The sequence below is a fragment of the Phoxinus phoxinus genome (genome assembly GCF_949152265.1).
Source record: "Phoxinus phoxinus genome assembly, chromosome: 8".
Lineage (NCBI taxonomy): Eukaryota > Metazoa > Chordata > Actinopteri > Cypriniformes > Leuciscidae > Phoxinus > Phoxinus phoxinus.
In genome coordinates this window covers 19,894,284-19,921,439 of record NC_136883.1, presented here as the reverse complement: position 1 = coordinate 19,921,439, position 27,156 = coordinate 19,894,284, and the positions used below count along the sequence as shown (strand labels likewise).

The window sequence follows — 27,156 nt, the reverse complement described above, 5'->3', positions numbered from 1 at the left end:
ATCTATGCTAAAAAAATTCAGGGGTCTCACTTTATATTAAGTGTCTTTAACAACTATGTACTAACATTTCAATTAATAATTTAATACAATGCACTTGGTGTGTACATACATGTTTTTAAATTAATCGTATCCCACTTCAATAGCAGCGAATGTGTTTTGCAACATCAACACATGTTAAATACATTGTACCTAGTCATTTTTTTATGTAACGACTTTAAGACATCTAATATAAAGTATGACCAAATCAGGAAGTTTTAACTTCATTTTAAAGACATAGGTCACAAAAAATGAAAATAATATTTATTGTTAGTTCATCATCATGACTAATGCTGCCCAGTTTCAAAAATGACAAAAAGCACCATAAAAAAAGTTCAAAAGCTTTTCGCTTGATACTATGAACTGCCTTAGAAAATGCACTGCAAAAATTACAGGAGCTTGTAAGTACATGGCTTCATGTGTTTGAACCATAGACTGAAAAAAATAAAAAATAAAAAAATATGGTCGTAGTGTCCGTGACGTCACCCGTAAGTTTCTGAAGAGCATTTTTGAAGCCCAAAGTGAGCGGAGCCGGCCGTCGCCATCTTGGCAGTGCATCACTCCCTGATAAATGAAGATTAGCTGAGGTGACGTGACGCTAACAGATAGCAGACAAACGGCTAGGAATTACAGCAGCGACAATCCACTAGTCACTCAAAATAATATAATTATATTTATAATATAATTTAAACGGATTAGTTATAAAAAAATGCTCCCCCCTCACAGTTCTCATGAAGGCCAAAATTAGCTATATAGACCAAAACCACTTTTTGTACCAGGCTGTAAACATATATTTTTTTGCTGTAAAATTGGTCTATGGGATTGACTCTTTTTTGGAGCCTGTCTCTAGCGGCCAGTCGATGAATTGCAGTTTAAGTCACTTCCGTGTTGGATTAGAGAGAGTCCAGAAGGTTGCTGCTTGGTTTGAACATGACCCCCAAAATGGGAGATACTTGGTTTAATAATCAAGCCTCTGAGTACAAATATTTGTGTATTATATTTTAGATAGTAGCGAGGAATGTTAATTTTGTTGTTTTCCATCCTGACAGAGGGAGGAAAGGCAAACAGGCTGCGACTGACAGAGAGTTTTATGTTTTGTCAGATTTAGAAGGCAGTGCTCCTCGAGGACACAGAGCAGAAGTAGATATCCTCCTTGAGAAATTACAGCAGGGCTTGGGGCTTTCATGTAGCTCGCGTTTTGCTCCGTGTGCTGTGAAAATGGTTTCCAGCTTACGATAAGGCTTTGTAGCTGTCCGTCAAAAGCTTCCACCGCTGCCCGCTTACATCATGACAGTTTCTTTAGAATCACGGCGGAAAACGTTCCCGGTTGCGAGAGATCTGCTGGTGTAATTAAATCCGCCCTGCTGAGGAGTTTAAGTCCAGAGAAGGATGGGCACTTTGGATCTGAGCAGGTGTCAGGCAGATGGAGGGTTTCTCGTGATTATGTCTCCACAGTCCAGTGGCGGATACTCTCCATCTCATTTGTCCCTCTCTCTCATTTCATATGCATTGAAACATCTCTGGTCAATTGCAGCTTTACCTCAAAAAAGGCTTTTTATGGCTCCTGTTCTCTGTCTTGCAGTAACTGTGTGTATAATTCAGCTGCTCTGTTTCTAAACCTAGGGCATTGTAGTCTATGGCTTCTACAGATTAGTATAGTATATACCGTATACATATTTAGCGCCAGCGCAAACCCTCTTTCGGCGTTAAAAAACTACTGCCAGCATTTACATGTCTTTAGCGCTGAAAAGGCGTGGACACAGTTATTTTTGCATTTGACCTTATTGCATATGCATTTGTAGGAGTTTCCCTTTCAGGCACAAAATGTATGGGAGGAGAGTATTTAAATAATAAATAAAAAGAAAGCTTTTGAAGGAACCGAAAGCTCTCAGACTTCATCAAAAAGATCTTCATTTGTTCATTTTGTTCATTCGAAGATGAACGAAAGTCTTACATGTTTGGAACGACATGAGGGGAAGTAATTATTCATTTTAAGATTTTCATTTTAGTGTGAACTAACCTTTTAATCTTCAAAATGAATTAAACTATTATCAATTTATGGAAAATTATGTTCTTTCTCATCAGTTTGGGAATAAAACGGTTAAAGAACATAAATTATTATTATTATTATTTTGCAGAATGTAATGAAAGAAACGGAACAAACTCTGTATTATAATTGTAGATGATTTTTTTATTCAATTTCATTCCATTAATTTAACCGGTAATTATAAATACTAAGGTTTGCACTAGTCAATGTACTGGTGTTTGTGCCATTATTTACCGCCTAAAAAAGTAAGTCTTAAACCAGACGCTACATGGTAGGTTGCGTTGGTCATTATGGGAATTTATCTGACTGTGTCTCTGTTCTTTAATGTGTGGGTCATCAGTAGATCATGCGCAGATCTTTCCACTCCCATCGGCGCTGTTTTGGAATTGCGCTCTCACACTAATTTAGCCCCGTTTAGTAAATCTGTCCCCTAGTATAGTATTAATCTGCATGCTATTTACTACATTTCCAATTCTACTGATAACCTTTGGTTGCTAAGGTGATTAGCTGTGGTTGCTTTTATTGCGTTGTGCATCAAGTGAGATTTATCTGTTTTATTAAAATCTTTATATGACAAGTTTTAAATGTGTAGTAACATCTAAAACCCAATGAGTATGCATTGTGCAAAATGTGCATTCAGTATTTGTGGATTTGTGGTCAGTCTGAAAGTGTGTACTGACCTGAAAAGAGAGTTATCAGTGGACGTACAGATCATCTTAACACCTGATCAATACACTCGGTCGAAGTGCTAGAGGTGTGACTGCTTCTTTAAAAAGGTGACCTTTAACTGGAAGAAGTCAATGGACAGAATCAGCTCTTCCTACACACACACAGATGAATTTACACTGATTTGATGTGGGATTAATGTTCACTCACACGCCACCCTGATATCACTCTCAGGCTTATTTGTATTAAACTTTGCTCCGCCATTGACCTGTGCGATTAAATGAAATTGAAGTTTAACTGCCTGACTTCTTGTCTTGCGTCATGGTGAGGCCACGAAGTCTTCTGGGAGCTGTCACTTTTGATTCTAATGAGCGGTAAGGAGCTCTCCGGGAAAGGCCCTGTTCACCTCTGAATGTTGTATACATGCAAAATCTCACACTAAAAGACTGATGCACACTAGTGATTTTCAAAAATACCTTATGTTTGTATTTATCTTCCACCTAATATTATCCAGTCGTGTTCTGGTGTCAAAGAAACTGACTGGAAAAGCTGGAGTGAAAGTTTGAAAACAGTTGGGTATTTTAGAAAAAGGAAAGCGAAATCTAAATGCTCATTTTATGCATGGTATTTAATCAAAATGGAATAAAGTCTGCATGAAATGGAATATATTATAGTCTTTTCTTCCCTATTGTGACGGATGTTCAAGTAAAACGGCTTCTGGAACAAGAACAAATGTAAGGCGGGACTTGATTTTGTCCAAGGGGAATTAATTGGATGGTTGTGGTTTGCTATTGGTGGATCTCCTGTGAGTGACAGGTTGTCCCGCCCATGTGCCAGTAAACACATCATCAGAGGAGAGAAGAGATCTCGCTGCAAGAGGGAGGGGATTTTATTTTGTTTTAAAATTACGAGGGCTAGAAAAGGGAATAGAAAAAAAGTTATGTGCATGGATTAATCATTTATAATAAGTAGCCTACTGCAATATTTCATAAAAAATTTAAAATGTAATTTCATGTTGACTTTTAAGGGCACCTATTTGTTATATATATATACAGGTGCCATTAATTCTGTGACTAGCTACGTCACCATGTTACACATTTGCATAATACTCGCCTACTGGCTGCTTTGGTCCACCTTCAAAGAACATTTGGGTAAGAGATTTACTTCTCATGAAGCCTCGTGAGCCAAACCCCGGTTACATTTTTACATTTCCAGTACACACTCAGAGAAGACAACACTTTTCAGAAGGCGGGTTTTAAACAAATTAAAACAGAGCGTTTCAGGCAGAGGGTAAATGGCACTTTAACATGAGGTAATTTATGTAGCTGACCAACATAAATGGATGGAAGAAAAGATTTCAAGTACATTTTAATCTTAATGTAAACAGTAAATCATAATATTCTATTTTAATCTTAATGTAAACAGTAAATCATAATATTCTCTCTCTCTCTCTCTCTCTCTCTCTCTCTCTCTCTCTCTCTCTCTCTCTCTCTCTCTCTCTCTCTCTCTCTCTCTCTCTATCCCTCTCTCTCTCTCTCTCTCTCTCTCTCTCTCTCTCTCTCTCTCTCTCTCTCTCTCAGGAGCATGTGATACGGGAGGAAGCTCGTAGTCTCACCCCTCGACAATGTGCCGCCATGGATTTAGTGCTTCCCACCATCAAGGTATCAGCTTCTCTCTTTTCTTCTGCTCTGATTCTCCCATTTCAGGGGACAGCTGCATAAACGTATGCTTAGACTTGAGTCACTAGTGTTTCTTTCCATTAAAATAGTCAAATAAACAGTTTAAGAGATGATGTGAAGTCCATTTTTCAAATGCCCGAAACAGATTATTATTCAGTTGAAGCATATGGAACACAGCCAGATTAGATGGGCTGTGTAAGAGAGCATTTACCCTATTTATCCTGTATCACATATACACACACACACACACACACACGGTTAGAATGGTGTGTGTCTTTAGTTGTGGTGTATATGTGCATGTGAGCTGCAGATACATGCATCATCAGAGATATTATTGATTCAGTCGTCTCCTTGGTAACACGCGCCCCTCCCTGTTCGAATCAGTCATGGAGTGGGAATTATGCTCATTGGTATTCTGAGGACAGAAGCTAATTAGGGAAGTTAACAAAAGCCTTGAGTAAAATTTTGACAATGGAAAACGGCTGCACACAGTGATGAGCTCAGGATTCTGTGCTTGAGGTGGCAAAGTAACGACAGCGAAGATATCTGAAGATATTAATGAGAAAAATAATTAATGGGTGAGTGGAAGAAAAAGATACACAGACCGATGAAAAGAGAGGAGAGCAAATCAGTCTGATGTCTTTGTCATCAACTGTCTTTTTAAATATGTATGAATCAATGCACTGCAAAATATAAAATTTTCCATTAACGTTTTCCATTGAAATATCTAAACATCCTTAAGATACAGTAATAGTAAGATACTCTGCCGCCTCATTTCAGAAGACCACCACCACACACCAACTGATCTCAAACGCACAATAGAGAATGCTCGATGAATAATGCAGCTAAAATAATGGGCCTCCAGAAGATCAAAAAAGCATGCATTTGAAATCCAAAAAAGTGATGCTCTACCTGACCAATCAATACAGCCGACCAACTACATCAGCCATTCATCATCGGGTCAATTAAAATCCAGCGCACAGCCAGAGGCTCTCATCACTAGAAAATGAGGAGCTGTTTACTGTTCATCACACAAACTGTGAAATGATTGAGAAAGAGCCAAAGATAGATAGATAGATAGATAGATAGATAGATAGATAGATAGATAGACAGACAGACTGCATCATTTTTTTTTTTTTTCTTAATTATTATGAAACATTGAGTTGCTTTTTATGCAGCATGATGCTTTGCAAATTAAACATTTTATTTATTTTTATTTTTTATTTAGTTTATTTATTTATTTGTATTAAGTGAGGGAAAAACTAAATGCAAACATTGAAAATGACACCTGCCCTTTCCACAGACCCGAAGCAATTGATTCCTCAGTGGAAATCTCATCTATCTCAATCACATCAGACATGCAAACGTCACCGCTCTGTCCACACCATTCCCTCTCTAATCGCCCTTTATGCTAATAGAATAATAAACTAGATCTGATCAAATGCCAGGCTTCCCCTCACACTAATGTCTAGTTGTGTCCGATATCTCCATGTGCCATTAACTCTGTGGCAGTGCCTGAAGCTCTGGGCTCATGTTTAACCCTGATCTGATTGTGTTCAGCTGATAGAGGTGACTGTGACAGATGCTGTATCGGTCCTATGTCTCAACGTAACTTAGTGTGCTTTCACACCGGGCTCGTTTGCTGCGGCCCGAGCGCGATTGTTCACGGCGCCCCCCGCAGCGTTGGTCTGGTTTCACACTCAACTAGATTCTATCGAACCCTGGTGCGTTTGCGTGCATTTTACGTCATTGTAAACGTGCAGAACGTGGGTCAATATATTGTGTTTTTTATTTATTCGGTGTTATTAGTGAACAACACAGGTTTACTGTGCGTGTGTCGCATAAGGTGGCTTTCTGCTGGTTGCAAACGGACTCTTTTGAGGAGACAGTGGATTTACATATTTGTTGCCCTGATTCCACACGCTATGCACAAATACACTGCAGGCTCAACTCTCGCTCGTATCCAAGCTAAACCATCAACACTATCATCCCTTACATGTGTTTTATTTAACTAAATACATCATAATCAGCTAAAACGCATGCGCAGGTCACTTTACTTCCTGAACAAGTGCGCACCCGAGTCCGTGTTGCTTCCACATTCACGCAAACCTCGGCACGGTTCGGGAGTAACCGAACTCAGACCACCTCCTCCAGGTAGTCTCGGGTCCGCATGACAGCGTTCACATTAGCGATTTTTCATGCGAAACGTGCCCTGTTCCCAACTAAACTACCAGTGTGAAAGCACCCTCAGAGATGAACTCAATTAACAGTGTGGAGGTATGAATATTGCTGAACTGCCTCCTGCAGCATCTGTGGTGATTTTCCACTGAGAATCATTTATTATGTTCAAATTCATGCGTTTTGTTCAAATGAATTAATGATTTTTCTCTGTGTGTGCATGTTGCATAACAGTATAAACAAGGCAATGCAATATTGGGAGTACAGTATGTCTAAAGAGCATTGCAGTCAATAGACAATATAGCATGGTCTTGTGTGCAGTTTATAAAATAGATATTAGGTTCATTTCTGTTCTGCAGAAAATTCTGAAACTCTATAACAAATGCTGTTGTTGTAATTTTAAATAAAGGGTTTATCAAACATTCAAAAATATGCTTAGGTCAAACTCCGACAGTTAAACTAGATGCTCCGAGGGAATGAGAGTTTGGACAAGTTGACAGAATACTGTACATGATGAAAGTTTAATTATATTCAAGACAAACAAATTATCATTGCTCAGAGTTATCCTCAGTTTACGATGATCAATAGGAAAATTATGATTCCGTCACAATTCTGCAAGAGATAGGACCCTGATGCAAATGAGCAGACAAGGGGGTTTTATTAACAAGACTTGAGACAGCAGGGAGAGTAAGCGTGAATCACAGTTCACATAGGGCAGGGCAGACGACAGGCGACCACGGAGACCGTTAGTAAGATGGCGATTACGTGAGTGCAATAGAGGCAGCTCCAAAAGAAGGACCAGGCAGGAACACAAGGAACTCGTAGCTTGATGTAGATCTCAGATGTAGCACCAGTCTTGCTGCCAGGTAGAGGCTCACAGAACCAGAGGCTTGAAACTGGAGTTAGAAAGCTGCACCAGTCAGGCAGTTAAGACTCAGGGGTCATGGGACTCAGGATACAGGGCAGGAACACACAGAAGAACATATAAGACGAGAATCAAGACAAGACATAGCAACAATAAAGAAAACCAAAAGTAAGCTGATAAGAAAGACTAGAGAAACAAAAAGTAAATAAATGAATATAACTAAAGCAAACTAATGAAAAGAGTAAATAAACAAAAAACTACAGGGAAAATAAGAACTGAGGAAAATAAGGAAAAAAAAATTCTAAAACAAAAGACAACCCAATCTAGGTTATAATGCACAAGAGCTAAAGCTAAGCAAGAGAAAAGAGACAAGAGAAAAACTAAATACAAACAAAGATGCTCTAATACTGGAGGAGATCATTAAAAAAAACTAGAGCAAGTGTTAAAACAACTTCAAGCGCACAAAACAAAACAGCAAAGACATGAGGGAATGAGGCACAATATAAAGGGACTAGAGCACATGAGGATCAGGTGAGCACAATTAGTAAAACCGAGCACTAAACAAGGGGGCGTGCTAACAGGAAACAAGGAAGCGGGACACGAGGAGCACATGGCAAACACAAACAAAGACAGAGCCATGTGCTCAAAGTCACAAGACAACCCTAGAAACATGAAACAAAGACAACACAGACAAGGCTGCCAGGGCAGAGCCCTGACAGATTCAATGATGTGAACGGTTAAATTTGGCTGTAAAGCAGCTTCAAAAAGAAAAAGAAAGTGTCATTGTTCAGCTTAAGTTAGTCCTGTGTTGATTCAGTTCCATTATAAAGATCATCAATTATTAAATTAGTTCAATTCTACTATAAAGCAGCTCTGCAGGAAACAGTGATGTCATCATCCAGCTGAGTTCAGTTCTCATCTTATAGTGTCAATTCAGTCAGATCAATAATATTGTTGCATATTAAGTGTTCCCAACTAAGCAAGCTATGTGACAGTGGCAAGGAACCCAAGGTCCATCAGGTGACAAAATGGAGAAAAAAACAGTGGGAGAAACCAGGCTCAGTCCAGGCTCAGGCTTCTCCTTTGGCCAACAAACTAACATTGTTTGGTTTCATTCCAGGCTGCATCACAAGTCAGAAAACAGATTGTGGATTGGTATCATTTGGTAATATTACATCCAGTAATACATCCTGCTTAAAGATGGGATTCATCACACTGTGTGGAGACAAAGCTGGCCATTGGGGACTGTGCAGAGGACTTGTCTGGTTCAGACAGACTAATATTATTCTTGAGTATAGCGGATGTTGTGGGAAGGGTTCCTGGTTCCGGTTGACCTACTTTATGCAGAAATCATTTAACGCATTTGAATTTATAGAAATGGGATAGTGTGTTATGTGCATGCTAGGTTAAAGAGATGTGTTTTTAATCTAGATTTAAACTGACAAAGTGTGTCTGCCCCCCGAACAATGCTAGGAAGACTATTCCAGAGTTTGGGCGCTAAATAGGAAAAGGAACGATTTTGATATTTTGAGACCCCAATAGACGTGAAGGACTATAATGCGTTAAGAGCTCGCTCAAGTGCTAAAGATCTAACCATTTAGGGCTTTAAAAGTTTTTTTTTTTTTTTTGAGTAATAGGATTTTAAAATGTATACAATATTTAATGCCAATGCAATTCTCTAGCTGCTGCAATTCCGACCACTTTTCATGATGTTGGTTTAACTTTGCTTTTTAAATCGGAAGAATAAAATAGCTTTTTTTATTGATGTGCAAACTGTACATATGTTAACATCTCAAAAAAATTGTTTTGGGATTTCATGACCCTTTAATGCCTTTCTGTATGCAGTAACACTGTCCTTCCACATACTGCAAAATACCAAAATAGTTTTGTTTTCTTCCAGCTGTGACCCATTTTTACTCATTTGTGATTAACTATATTGAAATTAACTATGATTTCTATGACATCTAAATGTGCTGCTTAGTAGGAGTAACCTTGTTGCGAATATCCCCAAATTACTTCCCACAGTGACTGCTAAAAACCTGTCTTTTATATGATTATTTTGCTCTATCACAATGAATGGATGATTTTTCAGGTTAAGGCTGTGATGGATGACTGATCCGTACAAGCAGCATGTTTGACTTTTAGTAAGCAGTGCTTTTGTGTCTCCGTTCAGCAATATTTCCATGCGGGTGGAAACGGTCTGAAGAAAACCTTCCTGGAGAAGAGCCCCGATCTCAAGTCCTTGAAATACGCCCTCAGCCTTTACACTCAACCCACAGATGCCTTGATCAAGAAATATATATGCACCCAAACCTCTCAAGGTAAGACCATGTTTGTGCTCCTGGCAGACCTCATCATATATCTCTCTGTCAGGACTGGAGGGAGCGAGAAAGAGAGAGATAGGTTTCCATGCAGTGAAACAGTTATTTGCGTGTGCTGTGCAGTATGCTTATTATAGCATGGCATTGCATAGCTTACATGTTTTAAGTGTAGATCAAGCACTACTTTTAGGACACATTATGTCTATGTAGAAAGTTCCAAATTGGTTACTTATGTGGTTCCATTTCCAGTCAGCATGCAGCTTTAGAGGCAGCGTTATTTTAGTATTATTTATATATAATTATATGATTTATTGATATTTATCAATATTGAATTAGCTTTTATTTTTATATTTTCATTTATTTTTAGTTATTTTGTAATGTGCTTTTGTCATTTTTAATAGTTTTTTTTTTGTTTTTTATATTTCTATTTCTGATCCTTAAAGTAACACTAGGTTACTTTTCTTTTTTTTGCTCTCGGGGTCCCCCTACAGTTGGGAAACAGTATTGTCCTCTACTACTGTCGTAAACTCTGTCATACATGCACGTGCATTTGTTGACAACCATGATAGCCCTGAACACTGTAGGAGGAGTTCACATGCAGGTGTTCTGCTTGTGTCGCGTGTGAAATGTCTTCATCCAGGTACAGTGGCATATATTTCAGCATGTCATATGAATATAATTTCATGGGTTTTATTTTTTTTCAAACGACAAATGATCGCGATGCTCACGTTTACAAGCCAGCGTCATTATAGTAGCCTAGTCTATTGGTTACCGTTTTACTGAATCTAACGTTATATGATACTTCAATGCAATGTTTGAGTGGTAGATATAATAACCATATCTCGTCAATATTATAATATCAAGCTACCATAGATGAATCTGCTAATTTTACAAATCGATTTGCATTATAGCTTGAGGCAAGACAAATAAACAAATATCACAGACATGTTAGGTATCCTAAAATATTATTTTGTACATCTTATATATTTACTTGCAAGAATGTATCCCCTACCAAACATGCCCTTTAGACATTTGAACTTTCATTTGATATTTGAAAGTCCGCATCGGTCGAGCATAGGGTTGCCACCTTTGATTTGTGAAAAACCGGGACAGATTATTATTATTTTTTGTGGTCTGAGTCTGAGTTGTAGGTTGTAAATAGTATTTTCTTTGACACTGGTGGCTCATCCGACTTTGTTGTGTTATCCTCATAGACAGTGGTTATCCTCCTCGTCCGTCTCTCTCCCCATTTCACACAATAGATGTAAATAGACAGTTTTTAAAAAGCTAGCTATAGCAACTAAACTCACACTGTATCATCTTGGATGTGTGTTGATGCGCGCACGCGACCGACCGACAGCACAGGCAGTTGCTAGGCGATAAGTTGAGCTTCCAATCAAATAAAAGTAAACGCCTGGCATTGGCCAATCCACTGTTTTACCCGTTTACGGACACAGGATTGGATGTACTGTACAGAACTATGAAGAAAACACAGTAACAGTAGACGGAAATGGTTTAATTTGAAACCAGGAAATTCTACTTTAGAAGTACATTTTCACAAAAAAACGGGACAATTCGTGTCCCGGGAAATAATATACATTTTCCGGGACTGTCGCTCAAAAAAGAGAACAATCCCTGGAGAACCGGGACGGGTGGCATCGGGCACCCCTCCTCCTCCTTCAGCTCACGCCAGCGAGGAAACGCTGGCCCAATGTTGATCCTCGTTCTGCCTTTAATGCGATCACTTTCTCGTTCCCTCTTTTTGCTTTCCTCCGACAAAACCTTTGCTTTCTTGCTTTTCTGTCTGCTTCGGCTATGACTATAACATTTGGCAAACAAACGCGCAAGTTTGGCTCGCACGTCCGATTTTAAGGAAGTGGGGGTGGTGGTGGAAGTGACGTATATGCCGTAAAGCAGTCGAATTTTGTAGTTCTCTTTGTTCGCCGGTTACTACCCGAAACCCGAAGTTTAAAAGTACGATTAAAAACGCTACAGACCCCGTCGGGCTATGGCAGACGTGTCATTCAACCTATTGTAAGTCGATGTACCATCACAAGAGACTTGGAAATATATTATTAAGGTTGAAAAGTAACCTAGTGCTGCTTTAATAGCATACAGTATATATTGTGCTGTGTTTAGGAAAGAGTACAAACACTGTTTCAGTTCCTGTCTCTTGTTCTTTCTGAGCTCCTGAGGCAAATTTCTTTAATACACAGTTTTGTGTGCGTGAGTGCGTGTGTGTGTGTGTGTAGGTGAGGATGTGTTTACTTCCCTATACACAGTTTATAATTCATCAAACTTCATGTTTGGAGTTATTCATCATTCCAGTTAGGGAATTTCCTTTCGGAAAAGGTGATTGATATCCGGGGCTCTTTTGGTTCAGAAGGAGAATCTCTGGGGATTTTACACAGGGTCACGCTTAAAACATTTTTTTCGGTACGTTTAAACTGGTTTAAAAACTTAATCTAACAGTATTTTACATCTACACTAGCATAATTATCATTATATATTCACCCGTTGTTTAGATATCTAGCTACAGTAGTCAAGATGCCTTTGTGTGCATCTTCTTAGGTACGTCGTCCTGTATTTCAATGCAGTGACGATGTGATAATGGTGCAAACCCACTGAGAAATGTAAAGTGTTTTATTTTTATCTTGATTTAGATGATGTGCTCATCTCCAGAAACTCAAAGTCTAACTCCGTTATATGCAGAAATATTAACGCAGTTTAATACAAGCTTCCATTGTTTGCTGTGACCTCTGACTCCTTAAAATTAGCTTTGGAAGTAATCAATTCACTCTCCGTGATTCGAGGGAAAATCTCCCACAGTCCCCCAGTTTCCTCTCGCTCCTTTCTGAACTAACTTTAAAAACTCCTCCAGTGACAAGTTGGTTTTCTTTGTCTGTGAAAAGGCCTGTGAAAATGTATCCCGTGGGGTCCAGCGATGCTACGAGACCCTGTCACTGGAGTTCAGAGTCAACGTGAATGATTCTGGACAGGATTTCTTTTCTTTTTTTTCAGTCTGACCAGAGGAGAAGAGAGATTGGTTTTTATTTTAAAGTGGGCATAAAACATTATACATTTATTATTATTATTATTTAAGTTTTCTACGTGAGGTCCTTTATAATAAGATTTTATAAAGCTGATTCATATTGGAAAAGATTAATAATTCAAAGAATAATGTTCTGAAAATCTTAGAATATCAATGAAAATTAGATTCTTCATAATATATATATATATATATATATATATGGGTGGGAGACATGACATGCAATTTTACCTGTCCATGATGTCATAACCTAATAAAAATGGGTATTTGTTAAAAATATATATCTTCATGTTGTTCCTCTGACAAGATATTATTACAGCATACCATAGCTGTAGCTGGTGTATAAAGACCTCTACTTCAAATTTTTATCTAAACATCAAAATTGTCATGTGGTGTGACTGTCCGTGATATGTGTGACTTTACTAATATGCCAATATATATCAGCAAAGTATAAATAATTGATAGATTTACAGTTTAAGTAAAATAATTAGGCTATTTCAACAGACACAGAAAGTGTTGATGTCTGTGTATGACTTTAAAGCAAGTTCTGGCCAAATACATTTTGTCCGCAAAATGGGCGTCATATGGTGTGACACTGCAATTTATATTTTGAACGGGCAATAATTTGGATATCATTATGATGAAGAGGTCCACACTCAACCAGGAAGTTGCAGTGTCATCTCTGGAGTGGTTTGCAAGGTCAAGAGGTGAGTCCTGGCTTTTTCATTTTTAATTAAAAAGCTCTGTATCTGATATGCTCACTAGTGGTCAATGTTTTGTGTCTTATGGTGTGACTATATTTACATAAAAATGAAATGCTTTTATACGAATTTTACTTATTAATTCTTAAAAATCATTCCTGCCATGTGGCAATTTAGATGCTAAGTATAAGCTAGCTGTTTTTAGTTAACCAAGAGATTAGCTTAACTGAACACAACGTCATATGGTGTGACACTGTATCATATGGTGTGACTGTTTTTCTAAGTCACACCATATGATATATTTGTCACACAATATTACATACACCTTTTTTAATGATAAATAAATAACTATTTAAAACATTCAATGAATTTAATAGTAAACATTAAATTAACTATACAATTAATGTATTTCTTTTCAATTTTATACTTAATTTAACCATGTTTCACCATATTTGCAATGCTTTGCCTATTAAAAGATGCAATGTTTTGTCTGTCAGGCAGAAATGTCAAGTAAAGAGAGGACACACAAATACAGGGAAAGACTCAATGCTGACCATGAAAGGAGAGAGGAGGTCCTGAGGGAAAGGAGAAAAAAGTAAAGAGATCATGCCAGTTCACACAGAATAGACACCTACTATATGAAAGTCTAGGCCACAACATAGTGTAACTTCAACACATGATACTATTATCAAGATGGTGAAACTGAAAGGAATGAAAATATCTTAATTACATATTTTTCATTACCAGGTATGAAGAGAAGAAACAAAAGGGAAAACTCAAGGCATTCAGTGTACAGTCTCTTTCTCCAAGACAAGACAAAATGAGAGAGATGTGGAGAGATGCACAAAAGAAATACAGAAAAAGGAAAAAAAGAAGTGAATTTAATCATTAGTGTTAACTGAATTGAATTAATTGAATGTTGAATCCAAATAAAATACAGTTTTTTGCATTGACAAATTGGTGGAGTGGTGCAGTTTATCATATAGCGTGACGCTATATAATTTGGTGTGACATTCAGAATTGTGCCAGTAAAAATACTTTCTTAATTATAAATCATAAAAAAGTCAATGGAACACAAGAGAAATAGTGTCAGCAAGAGTCACAAGTATTTTCATATATTTATAACCAGGTTTAACATAATTAATCTAAAATATCTGGAAAGGCTGAGGAGAGATGACTTACTTTGCATGATGATTTAGAAAAACAATACAAAATCTAATGAATTTGAACAAAAGAAATGTTAAATCTTAAGATAGTAATGATAACGATTTATGTTGAAGGTAGTTACTTAGGGAGAGTATATCCCATTTTCATTTTGTATAGAATAACTTTTGTCACACCATATGACAATTTTAGGCACGAATGCAACAAATTGGTGAATAAATCCAATTTCAAATACAAAATCTAAAAGACCACATATATTTTGGGAAATGCAAGAGTCAGAACAACACAACTCAATATTTTTTATGCCTAATATTTTAAGTAAAAAATAAAAACTTTTTTTAGGCTTATATGTCTCCCACCCATATATATATATTTTTATTTTTATTTTTTTTTTTTAAATATTTTTTTTTTATATCAGGACAAGATGCTTAATGTCAAAAAATGAAAGTTCATGCAAAAAATTTCTGGCGATCACAACATTTTTCATAGTCTACCATTTGTAGCGTTGTTGTGAAAGTCTTTTAAATTCCCCTGTCTAATTGTGGCCTGGGAAATAAATCCAGGGCCCGCCAGGCATCTGCCAAAGAGACTCTTTATGAAACACAGTGTTTGTTACGAGGTCAGAGAGCAAATGAAAGCAGAGACGAGGTTAATCCAATATTGATTGATTGTTGATGTCTGCCGTGGACGCTATAGGTCATTCTGTAGTCGTTCATTTAGCCGACACATGTCATGTGTTCTTGAATTAGTTTGGGCAAATGTGGCCTTGACAGTTTCTCTGTTTGCTGCAAACCTTGAAGGGCAAATGCAAAGATACAGAACACACCAATTACTCCTCTGTTATTCTCACGTTCAGGAGCGATCTGTCTGAATTTACTCCAGTGAGGAATAATAATAATTAATAATTTGTTACATTTATATAGCGCTTTTTCTGAGACCTCAAAGCGCTTTACATAGAAGGGGGGGGGGATCTCCTCAACCACCACCAATGTGCAGCATCCACTTGGATGATGCGACGGCAGCCATATTGCGCCAGAACGCCCACCACACACCAGCTTACTGGTGGAGAGGAGACAGTGATGAAGCCAATCAGTATATGGGGATGATTAGGAAGCCATGATGGACAGAGGCCAAGGGGCAAATTTGGCCAGGATACCGGGGTTACACCCCTCTCTTTTTCGAAGGACATCCTGGGATTTTTAATGACCACAGAGAGTCAGGACCTCGGTTTAACGTCTCATCCGAAGGAGGAATGAGGATAGTTAATTTTTTTTTACGTTTCTCCTTTAACCGCAATAGTGTAATACCGCGATACTGACAAGCCAACCGAAGAGGAATGCAAGCAACCGCGATATTTGCATGTTTTCTTTTTTTCATAAGGCTATGCCCTTCCTGTTTTAAGAGTAATCTACTAGAGTAGATTCAGACAGATCACTCCTGTATTGCATGTTAAATAAGTTAATAATGATAATAAGACTGTTTACCATGGTGATTTGTACAGAGGCTCCATGGATTTGAACTTAATTAACAAGCCGAGAGAGAGAGAGAGAGAGAGAGATTACCTTCGTCTGTCTTTGAGGTCAAGTCATGTTCGTGAAAAGGTTGCCGTGTTCAAGTAAGGCAAAATCTTTGTCGTATCATCCTTTTAACGTTTAAGGGTATTCCCAATGAATGGCGTCAGCGCTGATCAATGCATTGAATCAATGCCATTGATCGCTATGAAGTGAAGCATCAGCTTCAGTGTTACCCATGCGACGCATTGCTGGTCCGCTGAGCCTTGAAAAGTGGAGCTCAAAGTTAAAATAATTAACAGCTTGTTTCATTACATCTATCTTTGAATGAATCAGCTTTTTTGAACGTGTTCGTTGAATGAACGGTTTAAGGGTTTAATGACTCGCTCAAAGATAGTCCCTTGCCGCAACTTAGTAGCGTAACATGATGTTACTGCATTGACTGACAGCCTATCTAGAATGGGCAGATATGAGTAGTGCTATCGGAACAAACTGTTTTACATATAACAATAGCCCAACAAGCTTATTGTCAGATTTATGTGGACCCTTATTTTGACATTCTCTTCTGTTTACTTCACTTCCTGTTTCAACGCTCTGTTTAGTTTTGATTTCATTGGTTACTGAACATGTCCTCGGTTTCATGCCTGCTGATCACATCGTAACACTTATATATATAGCAATAAATAAGTATAAATAAATGGCTATAATAACACACATCACGGTATTGAGCCACTGAAAATTATCGCAAGGGAAATTCCTTCACTGCGACATCCCTATTTTTGACTGAAACTTTCCTTAACAAGCCTTTATGAATGAATGAATGACTGACTGAATGAATGAATGAATGAATGAGGCATTTTATATAGCGCTTTTCATATGTACTACTGTACACCCAAAGCGCTTTACAGTTTACGGTCATGTCGGGGTCTCTCCTCAACCACCACCCGTGTGCTTTATCTGACAGAGTTCTTGTGTTCTCTAAATCACTCATAATTCTTTTGACAGTTCGATAATCTCTATTCAGTTTTCCAAAAATATTAGTTGTTTTCATGTCTTTTGCAAGACTTTGCTTGCTTTTCATCTTCAAAAAGATCTTTCTTCCTCCCCATATTTCTTGAGAACTGTGATTTGCTTAATGATGTGGAACAACCTCTTCAAGTAGGTTTTCCATTTACCTAAGTATCTGGAAAACTACTGAACCTGGGAGTGATACCAGTTATCTACCAAGAGAAAGAGAAATAAAACAAACACAAATGTGTATTGTACTGAAACCCTACTGATATGTCACTTGCATAATAATTTGGATCACAGTGTACTGTATACAAATCGACAACATACTAATTGACCACTGATTTCTAAGGTTTTATTGTATATTGGTGTGTGGGTCAGTGTGTTACGCATGCTCATGTGACATACAGTATGAAGTTCATGTAACAACACTGATTCCAGGTCAGTCCACGACTGCATCCAACGGGGAGGTCGCCATCCAGGTGGATCTGATCTCACACCCCGGTACTGGAGAGCACAAAGTCAGCGTGAAAGGTAACACACACACACAGCGATTCATTCATGAAACTCTGAGGTCTAAATGAATCGAATTGGCATGTTTCTCTTTCCCTCTCTGACTTTATATTAATTTAATAATTTTGTGTAATTTCACTGATAAAGCGTTTGGATTGTGAGATTCGTTTGCTGTTGCTCAATTAATGACCCGCAACCACAACGTAATAAAACAGACTAGCTAACTAGCCCGTTGTATAAAAAAAAAAAAGAAGCATTTTAAAAAGTGCTTTTCTAATCAAAACAATACCAGTAACATTGTGTTATGAATTTAATGTATGAATTTGAGGCACATCACAAAACAGACTTATTGTATACATTACATTAAGTAAACTATAGTTTATTAATCTGTCGGCTGTTTACTGTTGCCAAGCAACGTTGTATCATTGCTTGTCTGCAATTTTGCAAAAGCTTCAAACATGCCTCATCTGGTCTGATTTTAGAGTCGTAATGATGTTTTATAATACAGCATCTATTTTAAAGAGCAGGTCTGGATGTTCCATGTTGGATTTCTCTTTGCAATCTTAGAGTCTAGACAACCCTCTCTGGTCATCGAGTTCAGGTTTAGTTACGCAGTTCTAGAGATGGATAAGGAATTCTAGTAAAACACATTAGAGAGTTTAAAGCAACAGAAGCAGATAGTCTTTTCTTCCCTATTGTGACGTATATTTGAAACGGCTTCTGGAACAAGAACAAATGTAAGGCGGGACTTGATTTTGTATATGGGGAATTAATTGGATGGTTGTGGTTTGCTATTGGTGGATCTCCTGTGAGTGACAGGTTGTCCCGCCCTCGCGCCAGTAAACACATCATCAGAGGAGAGAAGAGATGTCGCTGCCAAAGGGAGGGGGAGTTATTTTGATTAGAGAACATGATTTTTTTTTTTAAATAATGATGTGCACAGATATATATATTATTTATAATAAATACTGCAATATTTAAGAAAAAAAGAGGATTTGATTTCATTGTGACTTCAATGTCTGTCTTACCAGTGTAGTGTTTGATGATCTAACTTGAGACCATCCTCTTCTTCTCTGCAGTTGTGGGTGTGAACAATATCAACTGGCAGACCAATGCCATGTTTCGCCCCTTCGTGGAGATCAACGCCATCGGCCCACACCTGGCTGACAAGAAACGCAAGTTTAGCACCAAAACCAAGAATAACAACTGGTCTCCAAAATTCAATGAAACATTCCAGTAGTGAGTATTCATTTAATACAGGATTGGAACCTTTCTATAATTTATACTCATAACAGTTGGTGTTTACAAAAATATATAAAAAGTATGATGGTTATGGAGACAGAACCATGGCAATATCATGATTTATTTTTATTTTTATCTAGCAAAATATAGTACAATAAGTGCTGACCATTTTCAGTATCACATACACTACTGTTCAAAAGTTTGGGGTCGGTAAGATTTAAAAAATGTTTTATTAAATAAGTCTCTTATGCTCATCAATGAATTTATGCTCATTTATGAATTAAATTTTAAAATGTAATTTATTTCTGTGATGTAAAGCTGGATTTTCAGCATCATTACTCCAGTCTTCAGTGTCACGATTCTTCAGAAATCATTCTAATATGCTGATTTTGCTGCTCAAGAAACATTTCTTATTATTCAAGGGATGTCTTAACAGTGTTCTGCACAATAAGCTCGAATGACAGGCTGGCATCAAAGATGACTCGATTTTTATTTTTATTTGTAACTTAAGGAAACACTATCAACAGGGAAAGCTATAGAGCCAGCATTACACAGTTGTTGGGGAGAGCCAAGGGGCTTGACTTAAGTTTTAGAACTATTTAAACAAAAAAATAATAGACATCCATGTCTTAATCTCAGAAATTCAGTTGGAAAGATTAGAAACGTCCACATATTGAGCATAAATGCTCCCGATAAATTATTTGTAGCTAAAGTGGCTAGGTTTCACAAACTACTGCTAATTTTACCTGAAAAGCAAGCATACTGTATTATGTGGAAATTGGTATGGAAGAAAGAACGCAAAGAGCTTTATAATCACAAAAAAACTGGGTAACACTTTATTTTGATGGTTCCTATTGAACATTCTGTTGACTATGAGTAACTTTGCAACTACATGTCTCAGAGTACGGTATTAATATAGACGGTCTGCTTAATATCTGCTAACTCTTTATTGTGATGGTCCTCCAACAGACATTCAACTGACTATAAGTAACTTTGCCACTACATGTCAACTTATTCTAAACCTAACCCTACCAGTCTACTAATACTCTACTACTAATACAACGTTACTTAGTCAACAGAATGTGTTAAAGGGACGCTTAAAAAAAAAGTAAAAAAAAAAAAAAACAGTCACTCATCTTAGTTCATTGCAATCTCACCAAGTTCCGTTATAATCAATGAAGCTGACTACACAATGAATCTCCTGTTTACATAGTTGTTTATAACAGTGAGGGGATTTGCAATCGTGCAGAATTCAAAATCCACTCAACGCTCAAAACGCCAGAGTTTTTGTTCAATGCTAACTGACCACATTGTGAACACATTGTGTTCAAGAAATCACCAGATATGTTTGTGATTGACTACATAGCTCAACGCTGCAAAACATGTTGTAAATACAAACCTTTCATGTCCTTAAGACTCGTGCTTCGCTTCGATTCGAAATGATGCGTTTGTGTAAGAAAAATATCCATATTTAAAACTTTATAAAGTAAAATAACTAGCTTCCGGCCAAACAAACATACGGATTCCACTTTAGTGTAAAGTTTAACTTACGCGAGTAATGCAACGTACTGCTGATATTTATGCGTTTGGCCGGAAGCTAGAATTTTAATTTGTAAAGTGTTAAATATGAATATTTTTCTTAGACAAACTCATTGCTTCGTTTCAGAAGGCCTTTATTAACCCCCCGGAACCGTGTGGAGCTCTTTTTTGATGGATAGATGCACTTTTATGTACTTCAAAACAGAAAATGCAATTCACTGCCATTATAATGCTTGGAAGAGCCAGGACATTTTTTAATATAACTCCGATTATATTAGTCTGAAAGAAGAATGTCATATACACCAAGGGTGACTTGAGGGTGAGTAAATCATGGGCTAATTTAAATTTTTGGGTGAACTATCCCTTTAATCTTTCTAAATGCAGTAAATTTTGGCTTGCACTTCTGTAACCGAAGTTAACACATCTTGTCCCATGTGATGTGTCAGTCATGGTCCCATAGCTGCTAATCATCCTCTGGCTCCGCCTGCCTGCTACAGTAGCCACACCCCAAACTCATGCTATAGGTTGAGCTGGAAAGAGATTGATGGATCTGAATGGACCGTGCCTGAGAGGCTCAATGTTCACACCTTTGGGGGAGATAAACCCATACTAATAGTAATTAATGAACAATAAACTGTGTTAAGTGACTGTATTTTAACATAAAAAATCTTACATACTTTACCCTTTAAAATTCTTATGAAAACTGAAACGTTTTTTTTTTTTTTTTTGGTCTCTATATTTTACAGTACATGTACTTAGAGTGTACTTGAAAGTACTGGGTATTATAAGGTAACTACATGGGTTAATGTTAGGTTAGTACCTAGTTATTGTAGTTACTATAATAAGTTTATAGTATGTACATGGGGAACTGGAATATACATTTTTGACATAGAAATATTTGGTAAGATTATAAATGTCTTTACTGTCACTTTTGATCATTTTAGTTCATCCTTGCTGAATAGAAATATTTATTTCTTACTGACCCTGAACTTTTGAACAGTAGCTTATCAAAGTACCATTGTATTACCTTCTGATACCATCATTGAATTGATTTTTAAGAGCTGGATGGCAATTCCATAGGGTTATATTACTGAAAATGACATCCCAGCTACTAGTAATTGGATAAAGTCATGGTTCGATATGATACTACTATTCGTTCTGTAATCACATATTTCACACAGTCATTTTGTCCTGAACTTTAACAGAAAGAAAGAAAGCGTACGTTTGAAAGCTCTCGTAAGACTCTGTATCTTAAGAGGACTTTCACACTGGGCACGTTTGCTGCAGTCCGATTGTTCCTGGCTCCTCCCGCGGCGTTGGTCTGGTTTCACAGGCACTTGACTATCAAACCCTGGTGCATTTGCATTCATCTTACATCATCACAAGCGTGCACGGTGCATGATACAAAACAGAATGCACAGCAGAGATTTAGGTTTACTGTATGTCCATCGCATGAAGCTGGCTTTCTGCTGCTTGCAGAGGAGACAGCGGATTGCAAGCCATTCATTTGCCATTCTGATTGCACTCACTATGTGCAATTGCTTTCACATTCACACAGTTCCACATTTTCAAACTAAACTGCCAGTGTGAAAGCACCCTAATAAAAGATGTTGTATTTTATATGGAGCTCATGGAGTAGACGCATACTTTTCACTTTATCTTGGTAACCCTCCTGTTATGGGCCCCTTTTTCTTGTAAAATAAATGAATCATGTCTGACTGTAAAGAGCATTATACATCAGCAATTGTCTCATCTACTTCCTGGTTTTTCACCGGTGGCATTGACTTATCGGCTTTAAGCTGCACAAATGCACTTGAACAACAGCACAGAAATCAACCCTTCACGTGAAGATTTTCTTCTGACAGTCTCATTTTGGGTCGAAAAGATAATTAAGAAAGGCTTTCCAGAACAGTCGGCTCAAAAGAAAGACCTGCATTTGGCGTTTCAATGGCATTCAAAGCCGACGTACAATATGATGGGAGCCCTGCACAAACTCAAAGACACACTGAATTAACCTCTCACTTAGAGCGCTCATAAAAAACCATGAAATCAAAGCCAACCTTTGGGTATTAAGGGCCTTTTAGCCTAATGGAGTCTTAAGCAGTTTTTGTGTGGAATCATAAAAGAGCTCCTGTGTGGCTCTTTTCACATTGTCAGTGTGGTTTCTGTGTCTGATAGATGCTAAACATTAAGCGGATAAAAAAGGCTGACCTGGTTGCTGTGTACTACTGTCAAGGGTACTTTACAGACTCATCAGATCCAAGACATACCTGCATAGAAGACATTTACATTCAATGCTTCTTTTTTTCTTTTTGCTGGCTGATATTGACAGTCATCTCAGACTTTCTGAAAACTAGTGACTTGAATGAAGCACTATGCAAAGGTTTTCAGTTACTTATGTCATTGTAGAGATGCTCTATTCACAGTCAGCCATTAATATGAAAGCAAAAGTGGTCAATTATAGGTGGGGTTACCGTTCATTTCATTCATCGCTAAAATGTTTAGATGCTTATTTCCGTCAATGGCGGAGAAGCGTTTTCTCACAAATTATGGAAATTTCCGTCAATGGCGGGGAAAGAGTTGATATAATAATAATTATTATTTATTTATAATGAAATAATGAAAATATTTTTTCTCACCCAAATTAAAATCAAATTAACAGTAATGCACTTATAAAGGAAGTCTATGAGGCAAGACATTCTGGAGAGTTGAAATCAAGCTTGCATTTTTGTTGAGATCATATCGTTTACGATGATTAGAGTTGCTAAAACTACTTGCCAGTATTATTAAACATATTATGCAAAAGTTACAAGTTTACCAACTTTAATGGCGATGGCAGGAGTTGAAATATTGTTATGTAACAAGTAAGCAATAAATATCAGTAACACTTTACAATAAGGTCTCAGTTGTTAACATTAGCTACATTAGTTAACATGAACTAACAATCAGCAATGTATTATCCTTTCTTAATGTTTGTTAATAAAAATTTCTTTATTAATTGTTTGTTCATGTTAGTTCAGAGTGCATTAACTAATGTTAACAGATAACATTTTTATTCAACATGATTTAACATTCTGCAGAATTACCTAAATGCTGTAGAAGTGTTGTTCATTGTTAGTTTACAATGGCTTACAATGACTTCCATTGGAAATCCATTATGTGCAGGGCCGGATTTATGCATAGGCATCCTAAGCATGTGTGCCTATGCTCGCACATTCAGGGGGGGCCCCGGGGCCCAAGTACAATGAGGCGAAATAATAGTCTGTGGGTTTAGCAAATATTTATGTGAAGGCCACGTATAGTAACCCATACTCTGAACTTGTCCTCTCCCCATCCAAGTTAGTGCACACACATTGGGAGTAGTAGTGAACACACACACACACACACACACACTGCGAGCTGTGGACACATACACCCGGAGCAGTGGGCAGCCATTTTGCTGTGGTGCCCGGGGAGCGATTAGGGGTTTGGTGTCTTGCTCAAGGGCACCTCAGTCGTTTCCTGCCAGTATTGAGAACTGAACCCGCTTCCTTCGGGTTACCAGTCTGACTCACTAACCATTAGGTCACGACTACCGCCCTAAACCAATGAGAAGTATTAAAAAGAGTTTATTAGTAAACCTTGTAATTCCATTGGATCATCAAACTGTCGGTCAAACCGCATTACTCAACCTCGCAAGGGTAAATAAAGAACTGCTTGTTTGAGTACAGAGTTTTCTTTACTTAAGATGAGAAATACTGTCTATAAAGGCTAAGGAGCGGAGAAGAGCGTCTTTGTTGTTGAGTCATAGCCAATACTGTCTTAAACAGCCGTAGCACTTCATCTTTTATGGGGGGAACACAAATGTATTTTTCTTATGTCATAATATAAGATAAATCCAGCCCTAATTTGGGCTTGATTTGGCTCACTTGTTTGTTCTCACAAACCGAGGGATGAGATGAATTGTAATTGACAGCATGTCACAGTCAGTTAACGCCCGGACCATGTGTATAATACATTGATGTGTATTAATATAAATGTTGTCTTTCTCCGTCCAGCGTGCTGAGTAACGAACATGGCCCAGAGGCCTATGAGCTTCACATCTCTGTGAAGGACTACTGCTTCGCCCGAGAGGACCGAATCATCGGCTTGACGGTCCTGCAGCTCAGAGAACTGGCCGAAAAGGGCAGCCTGAACGCCTGCTATCCGCTCGCTAGGAGCGTAACGATGGACGATACCGGTCTGACCATCATGAGAATACTCTCGCAAAGGACCAACGACGAAGTGGCCAAAGAGTTCGTTCGTCTCAAATCAGACACGCGGTCAGCCGAGGAAGTATCGTAAAGAACCGGTGGGAAGAAAAAAAAGAGCGGGAGGGATATCGCAACGCAAGACGGTTGTGTTTGTTTTTGTGCATGTGTGTAAAACATCTGTTGGAATGTTCATTTTAAACTACAAGTACGTACAAAAGTGTTTACCTACCGTATGCTCTCTATCAAATATTATATTCTACAAAGTTATGTTCAAGAGACGTTAAATACAGTTTTGTATGACAATTAGTCTTTTTGAACAGATCCTGTATTTGTTCAGATAAAGTGCCAAACCTGATGAGTTTAAAAAAAATGACGAAAAAAAACAAACAAAAAACAAACAAACACAATTATTGGTGACGTTGGTATCTTTCTAAATTTGCTCGATTCTTTTGTCCAGTGTATATCATCCTCTCTTTATGTGTGTAACGGTTTTGTTCGTCTTTTCATTCTACACCATTTTTTGTAGTTCGTTTGTTTGTTTTTTGCATTTTTGGTAACACACCCTTTCTCACACAGCACTGGTGGTGCATGTCTCGTTTTCTTGGTGACGTCTCTCCCATGTGTTCGCAGTGACTGTGGGCATCGGCTCGGACCCTCTCCCCTCCAACGTTTTGTATTTTGAGCCGACTTTGAAAAGAGACCATTTTTTAAAATGGCGATGACTGCTACGAATCTCTTCATACGTGTTTGTAATTTTATAGTCGTTGACAACAATGAAAACCACCTTGAGTGCTGTCGGTCCAGGCAGGAAGGGTGGGAAGTTTTTTTCATTTGTTTAGTAGGTTTAGTTCCTGTACGTTTCCTTTTTTTTTAACCATAGGCTTTCAGCCTTTCTGAATTATCACTGTGAACATGGGCTCTGAAAGGCAAGCTTACATCACATTTGTTGACTGTTTGATATCATCTTTTTATTTTTTGAAACAACTTTGATTCTAAAAAAAAAAAAAAAAAACTGCCAAAGTTACATGAAAATATTCATACAAAAGCAATCCATGATCTGTATGAAAATCAGTATATACTATGTACACGTGCTACATACTGTACATGAATCATGTTTATAGTATTGCTGAATCATATCTGATTGTGTTTATGGGCCGGGTTCTGAGTTTTTCAGGATGATTTCTGTGAAGTTGTTTTATCTGGTATGAACGTGGTAAATGTTGCTTTACAAGAAGAGTCATATCGATCGCTGTCATCTCATTTATTTTTGTTTACAGAGGAAAAAGTTTAACATTTGGTATTTATGCAACATTCCTATGTATTGCACTGATGGCAAATTGTATGTCATGTAAATATATTTAGTGAGAAATTGTAATTAAGGTCTCATTGTTTTACATTTTTAAGGAAAGCAGCTTTATCAACCTATCAATTATTAGCATTATGGGTTATCATTGAACATTCAGAGTTAACAGAGGAAGTTATGGGGTGAGTTTCACAAAAACATGCCCTGGGGGCTGTTTCATAAACCAAGATTAGAGTATAAGCCAGACTTATTTTGGTTGGTCAGACTTATTGTCGGTTGATTCTGTTTCATAAAGCAAACTTAAAATAGTTCAAACTCAGTTACCCTGGCAACTTATGCTGGGAAACTAGCCTGGTTCAGGGCAGGCTAACTGTCAGGCTAAGCCTCAGTTGTTACACAGATCCTCTAACACTGACCAATAGGAACACAATTACTGACAATCTCTCATATCATTATTTGACTTTATTAACCACTATAAATCCAAAAATAAATATACAGTAAAGAAAATCAACTTAAACAAGGCTACAATGATAAATTAGACAATATAGACCTAAAAAACATATATATGTCGGGGGTTTTATAGCCTACATATATATATCCTACAGGTTTTCTTTTCTTACTGGCTGAATGTTTTGTGATTTAATTAGATAGTTTAAAAAAATTATGAAACACAACATTTAAAAGAAATAATTACAAAAGCACAGTATACATTTAAACTGGTAAAATTAATCTGAGCTTAGTAATTGCTATATTAACCTACACTTGATTTACCCCATTACAACAGTCCCTTTACAGTTATTATCCTAAAAATACACTAAATTGTATAGGTTTAAAATTCTAAATAAGGCACATCTAAGGTCCAACAACCAATATTTTAGCATATATATATTTTATGTACTTTATTATGTCTTTCAATTCAAATACATTTAACACAATTATACAAATGGACAGTTCCTTTAAAGACATAATATTTCCCCCCAATAAATCTTATTTTTCCTTCTACTTTTTTCGTTTGTGATAATACCCACCAACACATAAAAACAATTAGAACAACAACCATTAAGTACATAGTTAGACACTTTTACATATGAAAAAAAAGGAA

At 37.4% G+C, this 27,156-nt stretch overlaps 1 protein-coding gene across 2 annotated transcripts in view; it reads left to right on the top strand.

Annotated features, from left to right (window-relative positions):
* unc13c (unc-13 homolog C (C. elegans)) overlaps positions 1-26,124 on the top strand; it is a 196,376-nt gene extending 170,252 nt beyond the window's left edge. For both annotated transcript variants that reach the window (XM_079620744.1, XM_079620743.1), the window contains 5 exons: positions 4,330-4,410; positions 9,645-9,792; positions 17,667-17,759; positions 18,818-18,977; positions 24,557-26,124. In XM_079620744.1, the coding sequence (XP_079476870.1) occupies positions 4,330-4,410; positions 9,645-9,792; positions 17,667-17,759; positions 18,818-18,977; positions 24,557-24,842 (768 nt within the window). In that variant the 3' untranslated portion in view covers positions 24,843-26,124. The remainder of the gene's footprint in view (positions 1-4,329; positions 4,411-9,644; positions 9,793-17,666; positions 17,760-18,817; positions 18,978-24,556) is intronic.
* Positions 26,125-27,156: the final 1,032 nt, after the last annotated feature.